Raw genomic sequence first — 20,373 nt, forward strand, 5'->3', positions numbered from 1 at the left:
GCCGCGGTGGGGGGGGAGTCTCCCGCTCCCCCTTTTTCTTTAACTCCGCTTCGGTTCTGCTCAACCGCCCCCCTCCGCGTCCCCACCGGGGGAGCAGCCCCGACCGCGGGAGCGGGGCCGCGGGCTCCCCGCGCCCCTCCGCGGCGGGGGAAGGGGCTCCGCGCCGCGGCCGCCGCGATTGGCAGAGCCGAGGAGCGCCGTCCAGGAAACGGCTCGGGTTGCAACGGGGGGAGTGACCAGGGGAGGGAGGAAGGGAGCCGGAGGAGTGCGCCGGGAGAAGTGGGGGGGGGGAGGAAAAAAAAAAAAAAAAAAAAAAAAAAAAAAAAAAAAAGAGAGAGAGAGAAACCAAACCACCCACCCACCCGAGGGGGGTTGTCGGTTTGACAAAGCTGCGGCGGCTCGGGGCGGGCGGCTGGATGGAGCGGAGCGGGACCCGCGGCGCTCTGCTCGGCGATGCCTGCGCGGGGGAGGAGGCTGCTGGCGCCGGGCAGGGCGGGCTCGCCCCTCTGAGGCGGTAGCCGCTGCAGCCGAGCGAGGGGACGGGACGGGACGGGACGGGACGGGACGGGACGCCGGGCCGGCTCCTGCCTCGCCTCGCCGCCCTCCTGCCTCCCGCGGGGGATGCGCCCCGCTGCGCCGCTGCGGGCTCGCCAGCCGGCCCCGCCGGGGCTGCCCGCGGAGTGACCGCGGCCGCGGAGGAGTTTGCTGCTGCTCGGTACCGCGCCTCAGCCCGCCTGTCGCGGGGGTGCGGAGCCTTCCCGCGGAGCTTCCTCGCTTGCAGGTAACGGGCAGCGGGCTGGGCTGGCCGGGGGGGGTAGTGGTGCTTGGGGGGGGGGGGGGGGGGGGAGCGGAGCGGGGCGGAGAGAAGGCGCTGGCCCCCTCACAAGCGAGGCGGTTGTAAGGTGGGGAAGGACTGGGAGTCCCGCCGCTTCCCCGGTGCCCTGTGCCCGCTCCGGGGCCTCGTACCTGGCGTACGGCGGGGCAGGGGTCCGGGCAGCCCCCCCCCGGGGCGGGCTGAGGGGCTCCGCTCCCCCGGTGGGATCACGAGCCGGTCTTTCTGTCACTCGACCGTCCCAGCCCGCTGGGTCCGTGCCGGTTCGTCCGTCCGTTTCCCCCCACCCCCTTCCACAATCCCACCCCCCCCCCCCCGCTTCCCCGTTCCCGGCCGTTGGATGCACGGAAATCTTTGGGGACGGTTTCCAGCGGTGACAGCAGGACGGGCAGTGGGGGGATGAGGGAGGGAGGCTCAGCCTCGGGGGAGCAGACCCCCACTTGGGTACCGCTGCCTGGGGGACACCGGGGCCGCCCCGACGGGCGCAGCCGGGGACCGGGAGGAGCTGCCCCGCCGTGCCCGGGGCGGAGGGGCCGGCGGTACGTAGCTGCCCCCGCCTGAGGTAAGGGGGGAAAAAGAAATCCTCAGTGAAATATATATTTAAATGCAAAGCGGCCCGCTCAAACAGCGACCCATTATGCGTTTGGTGTGAAACGCTATCAACATTTAAAACTTCATTGTCTCCTTTGTACCAAATCCCTGTAAATCTTCCACTAGCCTTTACTCATTTTCATCTGAAAAGCCTGTTTGGGCTGAATAGACAGCAATCAGCAGCCTCTGGACTTCTCTCTCTCTCTCTGGAATGTCAATTAAAATGCAGATTTTTTTTTTTTTTTTCTCCCCCCCCTGATCTCTTAGTGGCAAAAGAGTTGGGAAAAACAGGATAGTCCTGGAAAGCAAATGAAAGAAGTTCAAACAATGAAAAAGTACCGAAGCTGCCAGCCGGTTCCCATTATTCCTTCAGAATTAATGTTTAATAGCTATGATGCTCAGATTTGCTTGGAGATTGAGCTATGATGAAGCGTCTTGTTAGATATGTATGTATATATATATATATATATATATACTTGTAGACACATATACATTTGTGTGTATGTGCATGTATGTGTATACAAAGCTGTTAGCTTCAAAGCTTCACGTACCTGGATTTTTCTGATGAAGCTACTGGGCTTTGAGAGCGCTTGAGATTTCTTTGTGGAGGGAAGATCCGTATTTCATTCAGATTTTGCTATTCCCTGCCTAATAGAGAAAGATGCTGAAGAGTTCTACAATGAGCAATGTATTGATTTGGTTAACATACTCTACAAATTGTACTCTCCCTGGGGAGTGATAAACATCTTATAAACAACAATGGAAGTAGATTAAAAAGAACACTGAGCATTGAATTTAATTAATGCCACTGCTGAACAAGTACTACTTGTTTGTGTGTGTGAGTGTGTTTAAACTGAAGTACAGCTTGGAGGAATTTGGTTGGGCTCCCAAACCAGTCTGCTTTCCCATGCTTGTCAGTTTGGCAAAGAAATTTGGGCAGGTATGTGACGAGGTAAAAATCGACTTGATGAGCGAGTGGCAAGGAGAGCCATCAATCATTGGAGCCTGACAACTCCTCCCCAAAGTGTAGGCTGAGAAGAGAGACAGAGTTCCCTTTCAAGGGGAAAAATAAACACTACGTGTGGCTTTCACTGAGTCTGAGACTCCAGGAGGGATTATGGTATTGTAGTCAGGAAGCCAGAATTGTGGAGGCCAAAAAGCATGCTGGGGCTGTGTTCCAAACATTGAGATAGAGGTACATAATTATCCAGCGCAGGAGGTCTTTCCAGAGACTCGTCCCCCAGCAACTGTGGCGATCGAACTATGAAAAGAATTTGGTTTCGTTTCGTCTTCGTTGGACTCCGCTTCTTTTGGGAAAGGGCAATCCTCGAACCCCGGTTGCTGTCGTGGTGGTAAAAAGTGGTTTGGCTCCATGGATGGGTCCAGAGCTCTGATTTTTGCTCTGCTACACCTTTGCAAGCCACTGTTTTGAATTTGCTGCTGCCCTGTGGGTGAAGAGTCCCTTCTTTCTGCTGGCAGATGTTCAGGTGCAGAAGCCAGCAAAAATCTTCAGGTGAGAAGACGCGGGGTCAGGTAGCCTTGCGCTGCGTTTAGGATGAGGATAGGAACCACAAACTTGTTTTCAATGGCGCTTAATCTAGCCTAAAAATCTGAAACAGCTGAAATGTAAATGGAATTAATGCTGTTAGTCTGGGATATGGGCTAGCATGCTGGTGTGTTTTCTTTTCTTTTTTTTTTTTTGCAAAATTATGATTAAATTTTGCATTTATATACAGAACCTTTAATCGGAGTTTAGAGAATGATTTATGGAAAATAAATCAGAGTTACATCCAGTGTGTTAATTAGGGTTTCTACCCACTTTACAGCTGGATAAACTGAGCTACAGAGCTGTGGCTGTCACACAGCGAGCCGGGCGGTTGACCTGGGTGGTAACGTCCAGGAGGGTTTGCTCCGGTTCTGCACCGAACACGAACCTGTCCCAGAGACAGAGCTCTCTTCAGTTCTACACCTGCTCTGTGCTTATTTAAAGAAGTGCTCAGCAAGCTCTTCGCAAATGTTTATGCAGTGGTCTGGTGGTGTTTTCACTGGAGATTTAATAGTAGTTGCTCGCTTGTGGTCTGGGATGCTTGTGCTGTGCTGAAATCTCTAAAGGAGGAATGGAGCTTTGAACTGATATCAGCTGAGGTGAAAAAAGCTTGCACTGAAGTATCAGGGATTCACCTGAAATGCTGTGTTTTACTTATTTTCCCCAAGTGCCTTATTTATGTCATCTAAAATCTGTTTCTACCAACTCCAGAAGTTACTGTTTATAGTAGTCAAGATAAAAGATGCCCCAACAGCATTTCTGTCCTTAGCACTGTGAACTTGGTTTGTATGTAGCAGATAGCAAAAGGCTTATAAAATTGGAATAAACTTTTTAATGTTTTATAAAGGGAGAATATTTGTCCATGTTTCTATGTAGTGAATGCTGAGGTACCACACCATATCCAAATAACAGGGAGTTTTGAGAAGTTTGCCTTTTTCTCTACAGTCCTTGCCTTTTTTTTTTTTTTTTTTTTTTTTTTTTTTTTTTTTGTTATAGGTGAGGGCAGGAAAGAAAAAGAGGTTTTATGTTATTTTTCCCTTCAAGATGAATACTCTCTAAACTTCAGTTGGGTTTCGTCTCATCTACGATGAATCATTGGCCAGATTAAAACAATTGCTGCAGTTACTTGTTTTATCCATTTACCGAGGTTTACCATCTTTTATTTTTGAAGCGGCAAATCAGGAGTAATTTTATGGTTGAGCTGTTAAATCACCCTGTGATGATGCTCTTCTGACCCTCACCTGGCATCTGTTTGGTGGCAACAAGGTCCCCTGAAGGGAGTGCCAGTTACTTTGGTATCGCTTCTCTCTTCCATCAGCCCATGCCTGGATTACCAGTTAACTATATTAATTTAAATAAGTTTTAGGGTGAATAAGATAGCCTTTCTTACCCCCCTCCCTCCCCCCCATTGAAAAATACATATCAATAAGCATCGTTGAGAGAGAGAGAAGAGAAATGTGTGCACGTGCAGTCTAGCATATATGAATGGAAATTTCGATGCTGGGGAGATCTCCTGGGAAAGTGCAGTCTGTACCACCCTTTATACAGATTTTAATTGCCCGTAATGAAATGTAGCTAACCAGTATCCATGCAAAGACGGGAGCCTTTCACCTGTACAGGGCTCTCAGGCTTTAAAAGACACTGAACTGAGTCAGAAGGTGGTACATCCATAGGGGAGTTGGAAGTCCTGAGGTTAAATAAAGTTTTACAGATTATCCAAATCTAAAGAGTATTTTTCAACTGTTTTTCACGTGGAAAATTACTGAATTCTTGCAAATTCATCTGGCTGCAGAACTGCTTACATGAAGGAGTGAAAAACAAGACAAACTTACATAAACCTTCAGAGAATAACAAGAATATAATTTGTATAATTGTGGTAATTTTGTAGCATTACAGGTTATGTGCCTGCACATGTGTGTGCGTCTCATTCTTTAAAAACTGTATATTTTTCTGTCAGTAAAATAGCTCTCTAAATATGTGCTGAGAAGTGATTTTGTGAAAAAAAAGGAGGACTTGGTTATGCCTCAGGTGATGATGGAAACTGCTAACAGAAAATGAAAAGTCACTCACTTTTCACATATTCTTGAAGCTGGAAAACTATTTTTCCCATCCTCCTCTTCCGCTCCCTCTCACCTCAGCTCTGTTCGGGGCTTTCTGAAGTTTTTTGGTTTGTGTTTAAAGATGTTTTTGCTGACAGTGTTAAATCTCTCTCCTCCCCACAGCAGCAGCCGTCATTCTAAGGGAGGAGGTATTACCCTGGCCGAAGGCACTGCTTTCTCTCCATGCTTCTCTAGAGGTGCTCAGATGGGATTAAAGTCCACATGGAGATATGGAAATGGACCAGGAATTTACTCTAAAAAGATGGTCAGCTGGGATTCGGGTTGCCTTATCTGCCTGGTGGTGGTCACCATGGCTGGACTTTCCCTGGCTCGACCTTCATTTAATTTAGTTGTTGAAGATACCACACTGGAACCTGAAGGTAAATCACTCTAGAATCCTTAATTCTACAAAATAAGTTAATTTTAAATGCCTAAACATCTGAAATAAAGTCAACATCTTTACGTGCTTTGGTAAATCTACAGCAGGTAACAGATTAGCCCTCAAGAGTTATGTTTTTTCACTTTTCCTGCTCATTCATGGGCTGTGTTCATGAAAGCACGTGCTTATTTAATCTTATGCAAGCAAGTGGTGTCAGTGATTTCACCTGGGACTGTCATCACAGTGTATAACCAAAGTGTACGGCTGAGAGTTTTCAGGAATGGGTCTTTAAGAAAAACAGTCTGTTGCACTTACACGTGTGTTGCTATCTCGAGGAACGAAATGGCTGTATAGCTGCATGCCTTTGTGGTTGTCTTAACCTGAGAAGTTCAGGGGAAAATAAATCCTACTAGTTTTTGATCGTGTGGCCTGAATGTTTAATTTTGCCAGGCGCTCTACAAAAATGGCACTGCAGCTTTATTGGTGTTTGTACTTAAAATAAATTTCCCTATTTCTGTTAATATCTAAGAACAATCAGTACAGTGTCTGGATTGCAAGTTCTGGACATGTAGTTGTTGAGATCTGAATAGCAAGGACTCCAGCTTATTACTGTGAAAGCAAAGGCTAATTGAGACCTTTATACTGGAAGAAGTGTTTTGATAAAAACTCCTATTTTGAGACTGCACCTGTTGGTAGGTTCTTCTGGGTGTATCCGTTCCTCAAGCTTTGCAAAGTGGTTTTCTTCTGTAAAGAGCTAAGGAGAGGGGCTTCGTGAGCTGATTAAGAACGATTTTACTGTATTGTATAGGATCTTTCCTGCTCCCTGAGCACCTGAGGGGGAAAGCAAGGCTTTCTTCATAAGGTTTTATCCGTCCTTTGGAGGAGTGATTACATTTCTAATAATTCAACTGTCAAACCAATATAATAGTCGACAGAGCATTTCTGATCCAGCAAGCGTGCTGAAGAGAGTTTGACTTTTACACGTTCTACTACTCATGTCCACAGATAAAGCTTTGTTTTTATTTAATATATTTCCATGCAAAACGTAACTGTTTCTATCCACTGCCTCTAAAAATAGATGTCACCAGCTAACGCATTTTTAGAATCTGTTCCAAGTACATTTTTATTGATGGCAGGGGATGAACTATTTAGAGATGATGAGCCCTCCTCCCTAGCAAGCATTCCTGAAAAAAAAAATTAAAAAAAATATAACAATATTGTCATCTGTCAGCCATAGAGATTGTTGATAGTAAAGACTTTTTTTTGTTGTTTGTTTGTTTTTTGTTTTTTTTTTTTTTTTCTTTTGAAGGTAACTGGAGAATTTTAAAAAAAAAAAAATAGCCCAACTCTCATCACCACTTGCTGTATGATTTGTTAATTGCACATCTGGTGCCTTTTTGGCTTTTCAGAGGAATGACAACATCATGAATAATTCTGGTTTCAGATTAGCTGTTTGTAGTGAGGTCCCCTAGTTTTGGGGTTAAATCAAAGAATGTGATAGCATGATTGGTGGAGTATTTTAAAGGGGTAAGAGTAATATTTTTTGAATGATAATTTTTCAGCTTTTCGGGGAAAGAATAGCTCTTACTATTTTAAAAAGCACAGTTTAAAAATACATTTCTTCCACAGTGAATATCCAGGGGGTGGAATCTGGGTTTTATCAAAGAGTAAATTGTTAAAAAGGAATTAAAACTTCTTCTCTGGGCAGGAATGTTACTAAGACGAAACAGTTCTAGATGTGAGAACCCGAATCATTGCCAGAAACGAGGAAAAAAAACAAAAAAACCACTGCTTCTAAGTTAATGGTATAATAAGAGCTTTTATGCTTCAGAATACAGGGAATTGTGTGGGATTTATATCTGAGATTTGGGAAATAAAACTTCCTTTACGTACTTCATTAAACCCCTTTAAAAAAAAAATAACAAGTTTTTACACAATCACCTTCTCTGGGTTCCATCACTGCCACCCACAAGCTCTCCAAGCTGAAAACAAAACAAAAAACCCTTCAAAAAAATCTCTTCAAAGACAAAGCAGACTTTCTTTAATTTAGTGTATGCCAAACATTTTGGCCACAGCTAATTTGGGGGGTCAGGTGCTCTAATAATGTAAATTTTCGGTAGGGCTGCTGACACTGCAGTCATTAGAGCTATGACATTTCATACCAGCTGAGAAGGTCGACAGGGCCATGACCTTTGGTGACATGTGTTGATCTGTTCCCTAGTCTTCCTTCATGGACATGCCCTTAATTTTGTCTTTTTTTTGATGGTAGGTGCTTTTATTGTTACTATTTATTGTCTTAGTGACTCAGAATATTCACAAAGCTGCATGCGACGTTAACAGGAATTGAGATTGTGGCTTTTCATTCCTTTGATTGTAATAGAGAGTATACTTTTGTCTCTTAGCTAAACATAACTTTAGGGACATTTGCAGACGTTTTGTTCAGAGTATCTGGTTAAGTATGTACATTAGTACAAGCGGTGTTTATCTAATAGGGTAATCAACTGCATGGTTATGTGCAGGGTACGTGCAGGACGGCGTCATGCATCAAGGTACTTGGCTTTTGGATATCTGCAGTCATTCTGATCTCTTCGATAGCACGCTTCTCTCGGGTGCTTTTATACAATGCTGGACTCGTTGAGCTCTGAATCTCATTTGTGACCATTAGATATTACTTTGGTACATATGAAGCTATTTACACTGAAAATGGTAACTTGAGCCATTGTAAACGATAATGTCAGTGTTGATATCGCGAGCCCTCATTAAGGGTTGGATCCTGATCCTGATTATGGTTCTTATGCTTTCTTCCTTAAGCAATGATGGTAAAATCTGAGACTGTTAAGCAGTGTGAGCAGAAACCTGTAGGAGTTAATTTGGGGACTGTCAACTATCCAGTTATATCTTGCATTGAGTGTTTACATATATGTTTTTTATTCTTGGGAATATATAGACTTTCTGCTTTTAAATATTTAGAAATAAGTCTACCCCAGGGTGTACAAAGGAGCCATTCTCTTTCTGTGTACCCAGGCTACGAAGGCCTTTGATGATAGCCAAGGTTTCAAAAGGGCTCTGACCGCATGCATAGGTTGAAGGGTTACTTTGTGAACAGAATAATTAGTTTAGACATATATTTGATAAATAGCAAGCTCTCCCTTGACCTTCTCTTGCCCAAGCTGTGTGTTATCGTTCTGTTGTGTAGCTAATTTAGTCTCTTCCCCACATGCCATGCCTTGACGCTGTCCTTGGAGCACCCACTTAGAGCCCTTGCCTGGTGCAGTAACAGTGTGTTTCAGTTCTTTTAATTTAGGTCAAATTTCAAAGGACTAATTTAAGCTTTCCACAAGGGACACCCTAATTCCATGTGAAAAACACAGTAGCTCAAAATGGCCTTAAATGTGTGTTCAGGAGATTCCTATGAGCAGCAGTGAGGCAGAGAGACTTTAAATGGGTGATGTGTGGTTATGGTGGGCTCTGAAGTGAGTAACAGGTTGTCATTTGATTTTTAACTCAGTCACAGCTATTTGCTGGCACTAAACAACACACAAATATAAACACATTCAGTGCAGTACCTAGAGCAATACCTTCATTTTTTCTAAAAATACTGGCAGTGCTTACAAATTAACATCACCTGTGGCCACAGTGGTTGGCACAGCCCACCTGGAGATCCTTTGTTAGATGCAGTGACCTGCCTGGATCAGGATGTGGGGTCTTGCGAGGTGCTTTCAAGCTCCCAGTTTGTGGGCAGGGCTCTGCAGTCTGTGGAGGGGGGATGCTGTGCTGGTGGGATGTCCCCTGTTCCACGGGGAGCAGTGTGCTTCCCATTCTGGGGTGCCCGATGGGTCCTTTCTGTGCCAGGGCCACCCTGCTGTGAGGGTCAGGGCTGGTGGGACCCTCTTGGTGGTCATCTTTCCGGGGCCGAGGTGGTGGAGAGGCACCAGGGTGATGCTTCCAATTTGGTAGGAAAAATAAAGAAAAAAGTTCATCCAGGGTTCATTTGTTATTGTGTTGGGTGTTTACAAGATCAGTGGCTTTCCTATCTGCAAGTTATGAATAACAATTCAAATTGATTAGTTAAATCAGAGATGGTATGTTGGTTGTTTCTTTTATTTTTTTAAGGAAGGGCAGTTATCACAGCCCATTATGGAGGAATGTGACATCCCCACAGCTCCTGGTAAGGGTTGGATGCCCTTTCAGAGATCTGGTTCAGTAAGTTATTTGGCCCAGTACAAGAATGGCTAGCTGGGATTCTGGGGAATTGTAAAAGCAGCCAGATTAAATCAGTCTTAATGTGTCCATTCTGTGTTTAAAATCCAGTCCTTTAGCAGGGGCATGGTCCTGAGCTGAAAACTAATTGGGCATGGGTAGGGTTGTTATTTACAGTCAGTGTTGATGAGACACTGAGAATGTAACTGTTTTGCAAAGTAGCACAAATAATTGCATGTTTCAGGTTTATCTGCTATATAATTGCAGCTTTTTGAAGGGGAGGGAGAATACTAACTTTTAGGAATTTGATTCCTTTAGTGATTTTTTTTTTTTTGGAGCCAAAATATTTCAAAGATGCTGAGTTGGGGTTTTTATTTATTTATTTATTTATTTATTAAAAAAACCCCCACTTTTATAGATAAAACTCCAAACCAGTGATCAACTCCAATGGATGCATAGTTTTCTACTTTTAAAATAGCTTGCCCTTGGCAGAAAACTTGCAACAAATTTCAGGTTATAGTAATGTTTTTACAGTGAAAATGTTGACAACTCCAATTATTCAAGGTTGTGTGTGCATGAGACAATGGACTATTGTGATATTTTAATAATGACCATAGCATAGCACTTAGTGAGCATATTTCTATATCCAGCTTCCCAGCTTCAGTAGAAACGAGCACTTGCCTTTATATAAATACATTCAAAGATTACTATTTTCTTAGGATTAATATTTAATTTAGCAACAGATGGGAGTGTGAAAAAAATACCCGACTGTCCCTTTTTCTGTAACTAGTAGAGAAAATTTCCTTACCAGAAGGGTCAGATTTTAAAGTGTTAAACATTTGTGAGTCTTCAAGGTTGAAGCTTTAGAGTGAAAGCGGAGACTTTCTTCGAAGCAGCTCTCCTTAGCAATATAAATCTGTGTTTTTGAAAGAACCATCACCCACTTAGGCAAGTTACATCTTGTCTATTTGTAATAGTGCACCTGGTTTAACTAGAAGAGAAAATTTCTTTCAATGTAGTTAAACGAGTGCAAAATTCATGCTGAGAAGATATCAGGAGCCCAAAACATGCCTGAAATGATTTGGAGCCAGGAGTTTTGCACCGGTGTACCCGAGGGTTTGGTTCCCAGGTCGCAGGCTGGACCCGTTGTGCTCCCCCACTGCAGTGGATCTGGTGGGAGCATCTTCTGCGGGGCCACTCAGGACACACTGGTCTGTGTTTGTGGTGGCTGTGGGAAACTGGACGATACCTGATTTGGCATGGAGCCTGCCAGGGTGAAATTGTCCTTACAGCAATTGGGGAACCCATTTGAAATTCAGACCTTTGACTTCAGGTTCAGCACATCACGCTGTGTGTCTGTTGGAGTTTTCTCTTGGGGGGGTGTGGGGATTTGGCACAGCATGCCCTCTAAATCACAGATGCCTTCTTGTACTACGGAGGACTAAAATGGCTTTTAAACTGATTGAAAGAGAAGTTGGAGCAACTTTGACTACAGGCAAATCTTAAATAAAGACCAGATTTGCAAGAGTGCAGCAGCCAACAGCTCCTGTTATAATTACGAAACGTGTGCTGGGAGCGCCGAGCTCTTCTGGAAGTTTGGCCCTCTGGGTTTCAATCAGAGTCGAGAGTGTCAGCAAAACTGTGTTGGCATTTACTGCTTGGGGACTGCGCCTTGCGATGAGGACAGTTGCAAAATGAGATATTCTGTAAGGTCTTATAATTCATATACCAATTATGTACATCTCCAGGTTATCCTTTCCCATCTCTTAATTATCACTGCTGTGGCTGGTTTTGTTTTTCTTGGAAAAAGAGCCCCTTTTTTTAGGGGTTTGGTTTTCCTAGACTTACTTCTGAGTATCAGAGTAGTCAGCACCTGGTATAGAGATGAGCGTCATTGGGCTTCATTTTCTGCTGGTTCAGGTCCTTTTTCTGCTTGCCACCACACAAATGACATTATCCGTATCGAAGAGAGGGACAGAAAGGCAAACTAAGTGCTAGCTGCATTCTACCGTGCCACTTCATTCGCTTGCCATGCTATTATTATTTTAATTGTATTTTTAAAATGACTTTAAATGAAAGCATTTGGTGAACCTCAGCGAAGCTGAGGAGTTGTGAGATCTGACCTACTTTCATTCCCCTCCTCGCATGCCGTTGCAAGTTGTGTGTAATTATTGCTTTTCCTCCCCCGCAAAAGAACTGGCTCATCAGTTTGGGACATTAACCGATGTCGAGCAGCCTCAAAGCGCCTTACGGTGGCAAAGTCACAAGAACTGAGACGAGGAGAAAGCTCCTTTGTACCAACAAAGCGGCTTGCAATTGGGAAGGGCAGTGTGCTGGGGAACTGAAAGGGAGAAGAAGGGGGATGAGAAGCTGGTTGGGGAGGAAAAAAATAATATTTTGGCTGTATTTTAATTTAATTTTATTTTTTCTCCCAGATTTTAATGAGTTTTTTGAAAGGAGTTTTGTGAACATGGTAGTCATCACCTCAGGCTTTCTCGCAGGGGGCTTGGGGCTGTTTCTGAGTGGGGTTTGGAGCTGGATGCTGTGGCTGGACATGCCTTAGTCTGCACTGGCCAGGATAGGTCTGCTGGAGGTTAAATTGTGCTTGGTTGGGACAGAACTTAATCAGAGAACCATGCTGCTGCAACTTAGTTTTTAAACGTAACAAAAAGTTAGAAAAAAAAACGTTAGAAAAACTACATAAGGTTCATGATGCCCTTTCTTTAGGGTGGCCTGTGTGTGGGTGCAGGTGAGGTGCTGGCAGGGCCGGCTGCGGGGCAGCAAGGGAGCCGGTGCTTTTGTGAGACTTGCTTTGCAAGTTTGGGAAGTGCCCTGCTCTGTGTCTCTGTGTTGCAATGTTTAATTTGTTTCAAGGAAAGTAATACGATTTATGATTCTGAATGCCATTCAAGAGTTCTTAAAAATCATTTTAAAATCCCTGTTTAAATTTTGAGTGGTACTTGAGCTTGGTTCTATTAAACGTAGTTTAATCATGAAAAATAATCCCGTTTAGATATTACAGTGATGAAGTACTCAGATTTATCTGAATCTGTTTACTCGTCAGGGTAGCACAGGTATTTTGGATGTGCAGGATTAACATGGAGGCTCTATAAGAAATCTGCAGCACACCGCACTACGCAGTAATAGCTCTTCCCTTAACAATTCAGAAGCATTTGAACCATCTTCCATTAGTATGGCAAAGTGCCCAGGAGCCACTGCTACCGTAAGGAGTGACAGAGGTGTCTGCAAGTTAAAAATAACCCTTGTCGTGTAAATGGTTATGGGCCACCTGGAAGTGCGGATAGCCAGCCTAGCTTTTAACTTCAGGGCTTGTTCTGCTGCTCCTTCCTTGTCCCCAGGTACTTGGTGACTCTTCTCTGTGTGGAGCTGGAATTAAATTAGCTCTGAAGTCTTTTGACTGAATATTGTTCTTGTTTAAAAGGGAGCCTGGTATGCCTTGAAGCTTTGAAGTATTTGGAGAACATCCTATGGTTTATATGTGTTGTGGATAGGACTTTCAAAAGTGCTGAGAGGGTATTTTGGGGATATTGTTTCCAGTGACTTTTTTCAAATCCCACTTTAGGAAGTGGGGGGAAGATGAATTTCAGGGGAACGGGCAAGATGAGACTTCCAGACAAGCTGCTAAAATTAAGAGGATTTGTATAGTCAAGTAAAAATGGGACTGTGTACAAAAGAAACAACTGCTGACTTGCTTATAGGGAATCTGAATAGATGTTCTCTGCATCCAGAACTAACACTCAAACATGAAATTGTGCAATTTTAACCTCACAGTTGTAATTTATTTCTTTTGTATGTTGAGTAGTAATAGTCCGGAGCATTGCCTTTGGCAAACCTGGAAGAAAAAGGTTGTGTTTTTATGTTTGGATATATGCTGTGTTCTGTTATGTTTTTATGTTGCTCTTGAAATGCAAATAAAGAATGTGAAAAAAGCTACAGATTGGAATAGATGCAAGAAAATATTAAACTGAAGAGAAGCCCTTTGCAACTAAACATATGTACCTTTTCCCAAGGCTGTGTATCTTATATGGAGCCTTTCCCAAGCAGACTTTAATGCTAAGTTGGACAATGGGAGTTGATTAAATGGCTCTGCCACTTGGTTATGTGCAGAATACAGTCAGGAAGATTTGATGTTCTGCTGTTGCTGAAAGCAGAAACAAAGGGAAAATGATCCTAGTCTTAGATTCTGCTTTTTAGAGAGAAGGTTAATTTTTTTTCAGCTTTTCATTTGAGGTTCTGGCAAAAGGTGATACATTTCCCCTTTGTATTGTATAATAGATTACATGAGAAGACTCTTCTGTAATGAGTTTGAAGAGTAGTTAATTATTTTTGAGATTGCATTACATGTGTGTTAGGTTTCTATTGTACTCCCCAGTACACTTAGCACAGAGACTATCACTCTATTACTTTAGGCAGCTTATGGAGTTTATGGCTTGAAGAGAAATGGTCAAAATTCGGTGCCTGGAACCAAAGGTTCAATCCCTGAAGATGGCCTGTAGTTTCTCGTCATACTGATGAAATTATAAAAGACAACACAATAGTTTTGGAGGTTCTGGTGTGGCTGTCAAACTTGGGGTTGTGTTTTCCCTCCCAGGTTACCAAGTCTTTGTGCAGAAGACATGCTGATGCCTTGCTGTTTCTTGTTCTGTCCCATATTTGGAGATAAATCCTATGGTGACTGTTGTATAAAGAAGCCTTCATACTGTAAGGAGCAGACCGTGAAGAATGGGGACAAACAGGAAGAAATTGCAGGGCAGTTCCCAGCAGCAGGAGGTGGCCTTGCTGGTCTCTCTGCTGTTTACTTTGAACTTGGCATGCTCTGAGTCTTCCCTGGCTTGGCTTCCAAAAGCATAAAGCACACAGCCAAGCCCATGAGCATGTGATACTTGGCATTTTTGACGCATGTTGCGTGGTTGTGCAGCCATAACTCAACGATCACAACTATAAAGACAGGTAGGAGCAAGCAGGCTACAAGCTGTAGGAATTTTTAATCTCTGAATGTATCCTAGACAGGTACGATTTCTTTTTCTTTTGAGAAGGAGTCTTCTTTAACCATGGGGTGAGACACACCAACCCAGCTGCTTTGCAACCATCAAAGCCACGCTCATATAGTTCATGTACCTCACCCATGTCAGCCAACCACGCCAACATAGCAGGGAATCTCATGAGGTTTGCCCCCCCCCCTGCTCTCTTCTGCTGGGTGTGATGAGGCCCTTGTGTGGGTAGCCAGGGCTAAATGCTGCTTGGGGGTGGTTATCTCAAGGCGTTGCAGTTCCATAGTTGCTCATCTGCCAAAGAGCATTACACAGGGCAGATAGATGTAATTGTGTGGGTATAACTTTTAGGTGCATATGCAGAGCTTTTTTCTTAGCCAGAGGGTCCTGCAAGTGGTGAAACTCTTTGCTGCTCACCAGAATTATTTATTTTTCTAAAGTCTTCAAAGCCCAGGAAAGCTAGTGCCGTGTAATATTTTCCTTTACCCGTGATGACATTGGCAAGTATTTCAACTGGAGGAGATTCACTTTTTTTTATGATCTTAGTATATGTAACACTCAATAGGAGTTGACATGATGCTGGAGGTCCATGCTCGAGCAGGTCTGTGTGGCTGGAAGCTCTGCACTTGATAGAGTACCAGGCATGTATTATGTGGCAACACTGTGTTTTGTAAATGTTCGCTTCCAGGGCAAAAGGATTCTTCCTGGTCTTTCAAGAATTTTTTTTGGTCTGGTGTCATCTCTTGTATCCACCAGAAGACTGGGTCTTTACAGAATAATGATCACAGGGTTAAAGAAGATGCCAGGAAAAAAATATCTCAATTTATTTTGGAGAGTCTGGTGCTTAACATTTTGTGGAAGTCACTGCTTTCAAATAGAGCAGCCCAGGAGTTTGTTTTAAAGGAACAAGTGAAGACTTAGAATCTGCCATATATTTATGTTTGGAACTATCACCGATACCTCTGATACTTTGTTTTTGAATTTTTTCTACAAGGCCCAGGTCTTTTTCGTCATACTTGAACAATTAGTGTTTTTATACGTTAGAGAGGGGGGAAGCGATTCCTGCTCTTTGGAGTGTAGTTCAGCAATAAGGGATTTTTAAAGTTTTAAAAATTTTTTTAGTGTTTTAAAATTATAGAAGGAACTGTAGTAATTTGGAGAGGAAAGTATTTTATCAGAACAGACTTCCTGATATTATGCCTGGTGGAGGCAGAGCTGGGCATAGCTGGCAGCTAGCTGACGGAAATGCAGAACAAATAAGACAGCAGGAATCCAGTGATTTTGGAGAAGTAGATGGATGAATTGCAAACTCTATTTTGTCCCTCTTTGTATAAGGAGACATGCTTAGCCTTTGTGGCTTTGGTTTGCTGTTGGCTGACATGAGATAGTCACTGTGGCCAGGAATGGCTCTTTGCATGTTTAAACCGGTGGCCGTTCCTTTTGTAGGCTGAGTTTATCATTCATCATCAGTAGAGGACAAGGAGCTACACTCATTATTAGCCTGCCAACTTAAATTGAGGAAGAAACCCACCAGCTTGTACCTGGGAGGTGGGAGGCCCGTTTGCAGACCTGATTGATGGTACCTGGGGCTTCCTGATCCTACAGCGGCTGCCTCTTGGAGAGAGTGTAAAGACTTGGGTTTGACTCACAAAGTCCTGGGGCTTGTGGCTATTCTGTTTCAGGCATAGCTCAACATCCCCATTCCACGGTTGCTCATCCAGTGTGGCCTTGCTGGATCTTCCTCAATGACAGGAAAAACAGGAGAAGGGGCTAGGAGAAGCAGGAGTGGTAGTGGTTGGCAGTCTGGCGTTCCCTGTGGGGACATTCAGCTTTGCAATGAACCTCTTGGATTCTTGACAGGTCAGGTCTGTTGACCCTTCTGGGCACGCTATGGTGAGTGTTTAGTTATTTACTAAAGCCTTTTGAAGCGAGAGTGGCTTGATGGGGTCTGAGGCTTTTGTGTTATAGAGAGTTGTGTGAGAATCTTTGCTGGAGTTAGCTATTAGCTGATTGTTTAATTATTTGGCTCTGTAACTAAGTAACTAAATGCCTTGAGCTTAAGATAAGCAGCTCTTTGTTAACTTTTTAATAAATGGACACACATAATAATAATTTAAAACCTAAGGAAGTATAAATCTCTTGTTTCGGTGTCTGAATCTTGAATAGAAGCATGATTTGGAATATAATTGTGTATCTTGTAATAATCTGAAATAGCACATTCAGAATGTCCCCAGTACTCTATTGTGGTCGTGGTTTTTATACAAACATTATTTACTCCATTTGGCTGGGTGGCATAAACCATGCTGCGAGACTGTATGAGCAGGCAAAGAAAACGTTCACGTCTGTTTATTTAACAGCAGCTTGGTTTTCCATGGTGGTATTGTTCAATAGCTCCACCTATAAAGTTTAAATACATTGTGTGCACCACTATTACAAATAAGGATGTTGCTGAGAGCAGACAATAGCAGAAGCAACGTGCCCTCCCTTGTCCCCCAGTGTTTAAGAACGCCACCAGAAATTTTGCACGTGCCTGTGTTGCTCGTTTGTTTTTTAAGGGGTGATAGGCAGGTGTTACTCTCGTCAGGTGATGCACCGTTGCAGTAGGAACTAATGCCACAATTGCAGGATTTGCAGGAGAACTTGCTTAGAAAGGAATCCCTTGCTGCCTTCCCACGACTGGGCAGAGCTCACCCAGCAAAGGGCTGATTTCCCGGTTTATGGTGATATTTGAAGGACATGGTTTTGAGGCAGAGCTTCAGAGAGGGCTGGAGGAGCATGGGTGCGATACCAGGTCATCAGGCCTTGCTTGGTGCTGCAGGCTCTGCAGGGCTGTCTCCTCCTTCTCCCATCTAGCTGTTTTCACTAAGGGAAAACTCAGGAGGATGCTGCTGAAAACACCAGTGCATGGGTAAAAGTGTGGGCCAAGCAAACTTGCATCCTTATTCCTTTGGTACTCTCAAAAGCAGGGAAAGAGTCCTGGTGTCAGCCTTGGGGGAACCATTGATCTGGTGGTACAGCATGCACGGGAGTTCAAAATTTGTCCCTAAATTTCAGAGTGGTGTAAAAATCCTTGTGCAGTGTCCTGGAGAGAGAGTTAACTTTGCAGAGTAGGTTGTTTATGCGCTGCTGGGAATTTTTTAACAGTTGAAACTGGTTGATTTTCACAGTGAAGCTGTTGGGCGGACTCCTGCCTCAGAATCCCACCTGTTCTCTGTTTGCTTTTGGGCACCATTTCAAACCCACACTGGAAAAAGTTTATAGGCAAACATTATAAAAAGTGACAGTCTTAAGTGCTGCTACATTCTAGTTTGGCAACACAAAGGCTTACCTGAAATAACTCACTATTTCCAAATATGACTTCATTATTTCATGACAACACTTTGTGCTGTATCTTCCCTGATACTCTAGAGACAAAGAAATGGAGGAGGATAATATTTACCAAATGCCAATAGCTATTTGAAATTTGGTTTTCTTCAGTATAGTAGTAATTTTCCTTGTAAAAGGAATTAGGTTTTTTTTTGTTTGTTTGGGTTTTTTTAATTTTTGAAATAAATTACTGCTCTTGCGTTTGGATTTGGATTTGTGTTGAAAGACTCAGTGTAAATTTACGGATAGTCGTTTAGAAAGAAATTAAATTGAGGATGGGAAGTAGAAGATAATTTCCCTTCTAATTTTAAACAACTTTGTAAATGTGATCAATGGATCTACCCAGCAGGACACTGAAACCTGTGTGACAATCCTGTGAGTTTTCTGGAGATCTTCAGCAAAAGCCTTTAATGCACTTAAAGGAGGGTTGAGTTCTTCACCTATGGTGGCTTTTAAAAAGTTTAAACAAAGACATTTTTCGACTTCAGTACATTGTTGACACATTGTAAACTTTGTAAAAGAAATTTTCTTCGCAGGTAGAGTGTTACAAAGAAGTCTTAAAAACTTCAAAGTAAATTAGCTAGCTGGAGTCAGCAACCTTTTTTGTTTTTAAAATTTGACAGTGGAATATGAATTTAAAAAAAATCTCAAGCAGACTCAAATATAGTCATTACTGTTACAAAATATATGTAGAAAGGAGACCATGCTCCTTCTGGAAATTAGATTTCTAACAGCATAGTGTAGTACTCAGTGAAACACCTGCATTGCAGATCTGTGGATTGGTGACTGTATAAGCAAGACTGAATTAGTTTATAAGGAGTATAAAACTGTATTGTAGCTTCTCCTAGACTTTGAGATGGAACTTTGCACACTAGAAAGCTTAGAGACCTTGCTATAAAATCTAAATCCAAGAATCTTTGCAGTGTCCATAATTGGTCTTGTTTAAATGGTTTTATGTACTTCTCCTAGCCACCATCTTGGTGTGACACACGTGTCAAATCCGTTGTTTGAACAAAACATGCTTGCCCTAGGGAAAAAGCCAGGAGAAGATTTGCTTGCTTTGCAAGGGCACATCCCTGGATCTGTTCTCCCTTTGCTTCAGTCAAACTCCTACTGAACTCCCTGAAATTATGTGATTTCAGGATGAATGGGAGGAGAAATGGGGGGACACACTATTTTCAAGTGCATAGTATAACCCAGTATTTAAATGTGTGAGTGTCCCACTGTGGTGGCCAGTTCTGGAGCTCATGGACTATCTTGAGTTGGAAAGGACCCACGGGGATCATTGAGTCCAACTCCCTGCTCCTCAGAGGACTACCTAAAACTAAACTACTGACAGAGCTTCAGCATTTCCAAACTCCCATCCACAGATTAGCTCAGATGTGATGCTTGTTTCAGATTTCTCTATTGGAAGTGTGATACAAGAAACGACAGCGCTGTGCCCCAAGGATGAGGAACACAAGTTTCAGGGTTTTGGTATTCTCAGAAGTGAGGGTGGACACCTAAGAGTCACTGATTTTAATATTCCCTCAGACTACTAAACAAACAAAAAGAGGTGTGTGCTTTATTTATATGTATGCACAGTGGTGCACAGTTGGTGCCTGCCCAGGGAAAGATGTGCGTGCCAGGGAGCAGCAGTTGGTGCGATGTGACCCTCCTCGTGAGCAAACAGAAGATGTCTTCATGCTTTTTTCTTCCTTTATTTATGCCTGCCTTGGTGAGGGCAGGAGGCTCATGGGAGAGGGATACTGCGGTTGTGGGGAGAAACCAGTTGTTACAGAAGCAGTCCCTGTACCTGGCACGGCTGGAGGGTGTCATAGGTGTGCCCAGCCATCCTGTCCTGCTGCCCCTGTGGAGATGGTCCAAGGGCTGTAGGTCCCTTCCCCCTGCTGAAAGCCGGCCTTGGAAGGGGGTGACGAAGCTCTAGTAACTATAGGCAGATGTAGTTTTCCAAGAATGTTTTTTTTGGAAAAAGACTGTGGTTTGACATTCTTCTCATTATTTGATTACCAAAGGGAACTGATGGATGAGTGGTTTGTTTCATTTTGAACTTCTTTGTACACTGTGACTTTGACAGCTTTGTTTGTGTTCCTGAGTTTCTGCTGTATTCTGCTCAGGAGAGGCTGTGAAATAAGGAATGAAGAAAAAAAAAATTAAAGGAAAAAGTTACTGTTGCTGGGAGCAGAGTTGGCAGTGTAAAAGGCAAGTGTAAAGACTTTGGGAAGGGTGCAGGGAGAAAAATAAAGGGCATCATATGTGCTGTGTATAGGAACTCATGTTTATTAGCTTAGCCAGTGAAGGGTTTTTTGGCCATCCTTTTCTTCCAACACAGCTCTTTTCAGTTTGTT

The 20,373-nt window shown here is 43.4% G+C and overlaps 1 protein-coding gene across 11 annotated transcripts in view; it reads left to right on the forward strand.

Annotated features, from left to right (window-relative positions):
• Positions 1–322: 322 nt before the first annotated feature.
• Positions 323–20,373, forward strand: part of FGFR2 (fibroblast growth factor receptor 2) — an 88,674-nt gene continuing 68,623 nt past the window's right edge. For 8 of the 11 annotated variants that reach the window (XM_042797793.1, XM_042797901.1, XM_042797953.1 and 5 more), the window contains exons 1-2: positions 323–781; positions 5,192–5,448. In XM_042797793.1, the coding sequence (XP_042653727.1) occupies positions 5,274–5,448 (175 nt within the window). In that variant the 5' untranslated portion in view covers positions 323–781; positions 5,192–5,273. Of the gene's footprint in view, positions 782–2,265; positions 2,937–5,191; positions 5,449–20,373 lie in introns of those variants that run through there. The other 3 variants (XM_042797851.1, XM_032988777.2, XM_032988776.2) reach the window with 3 other exon arrangements.

The sequence above is a fragment of the Tyto alba genome, unplaced genomic scaffold, assembly GCF_018691265.1.
Source record: "Tyto alba isolate M040663 unplaced genomic scaffold, T.alba_DEE_v4.0 Super-Scaffold_1, whole genome shotgun sequence".
NCBI classification, from domain to species: Eukaryota; Metazoa; Chordata; class Aves; order Strigiformes; family Tytonidae; genus Tyto; species Tyto alba.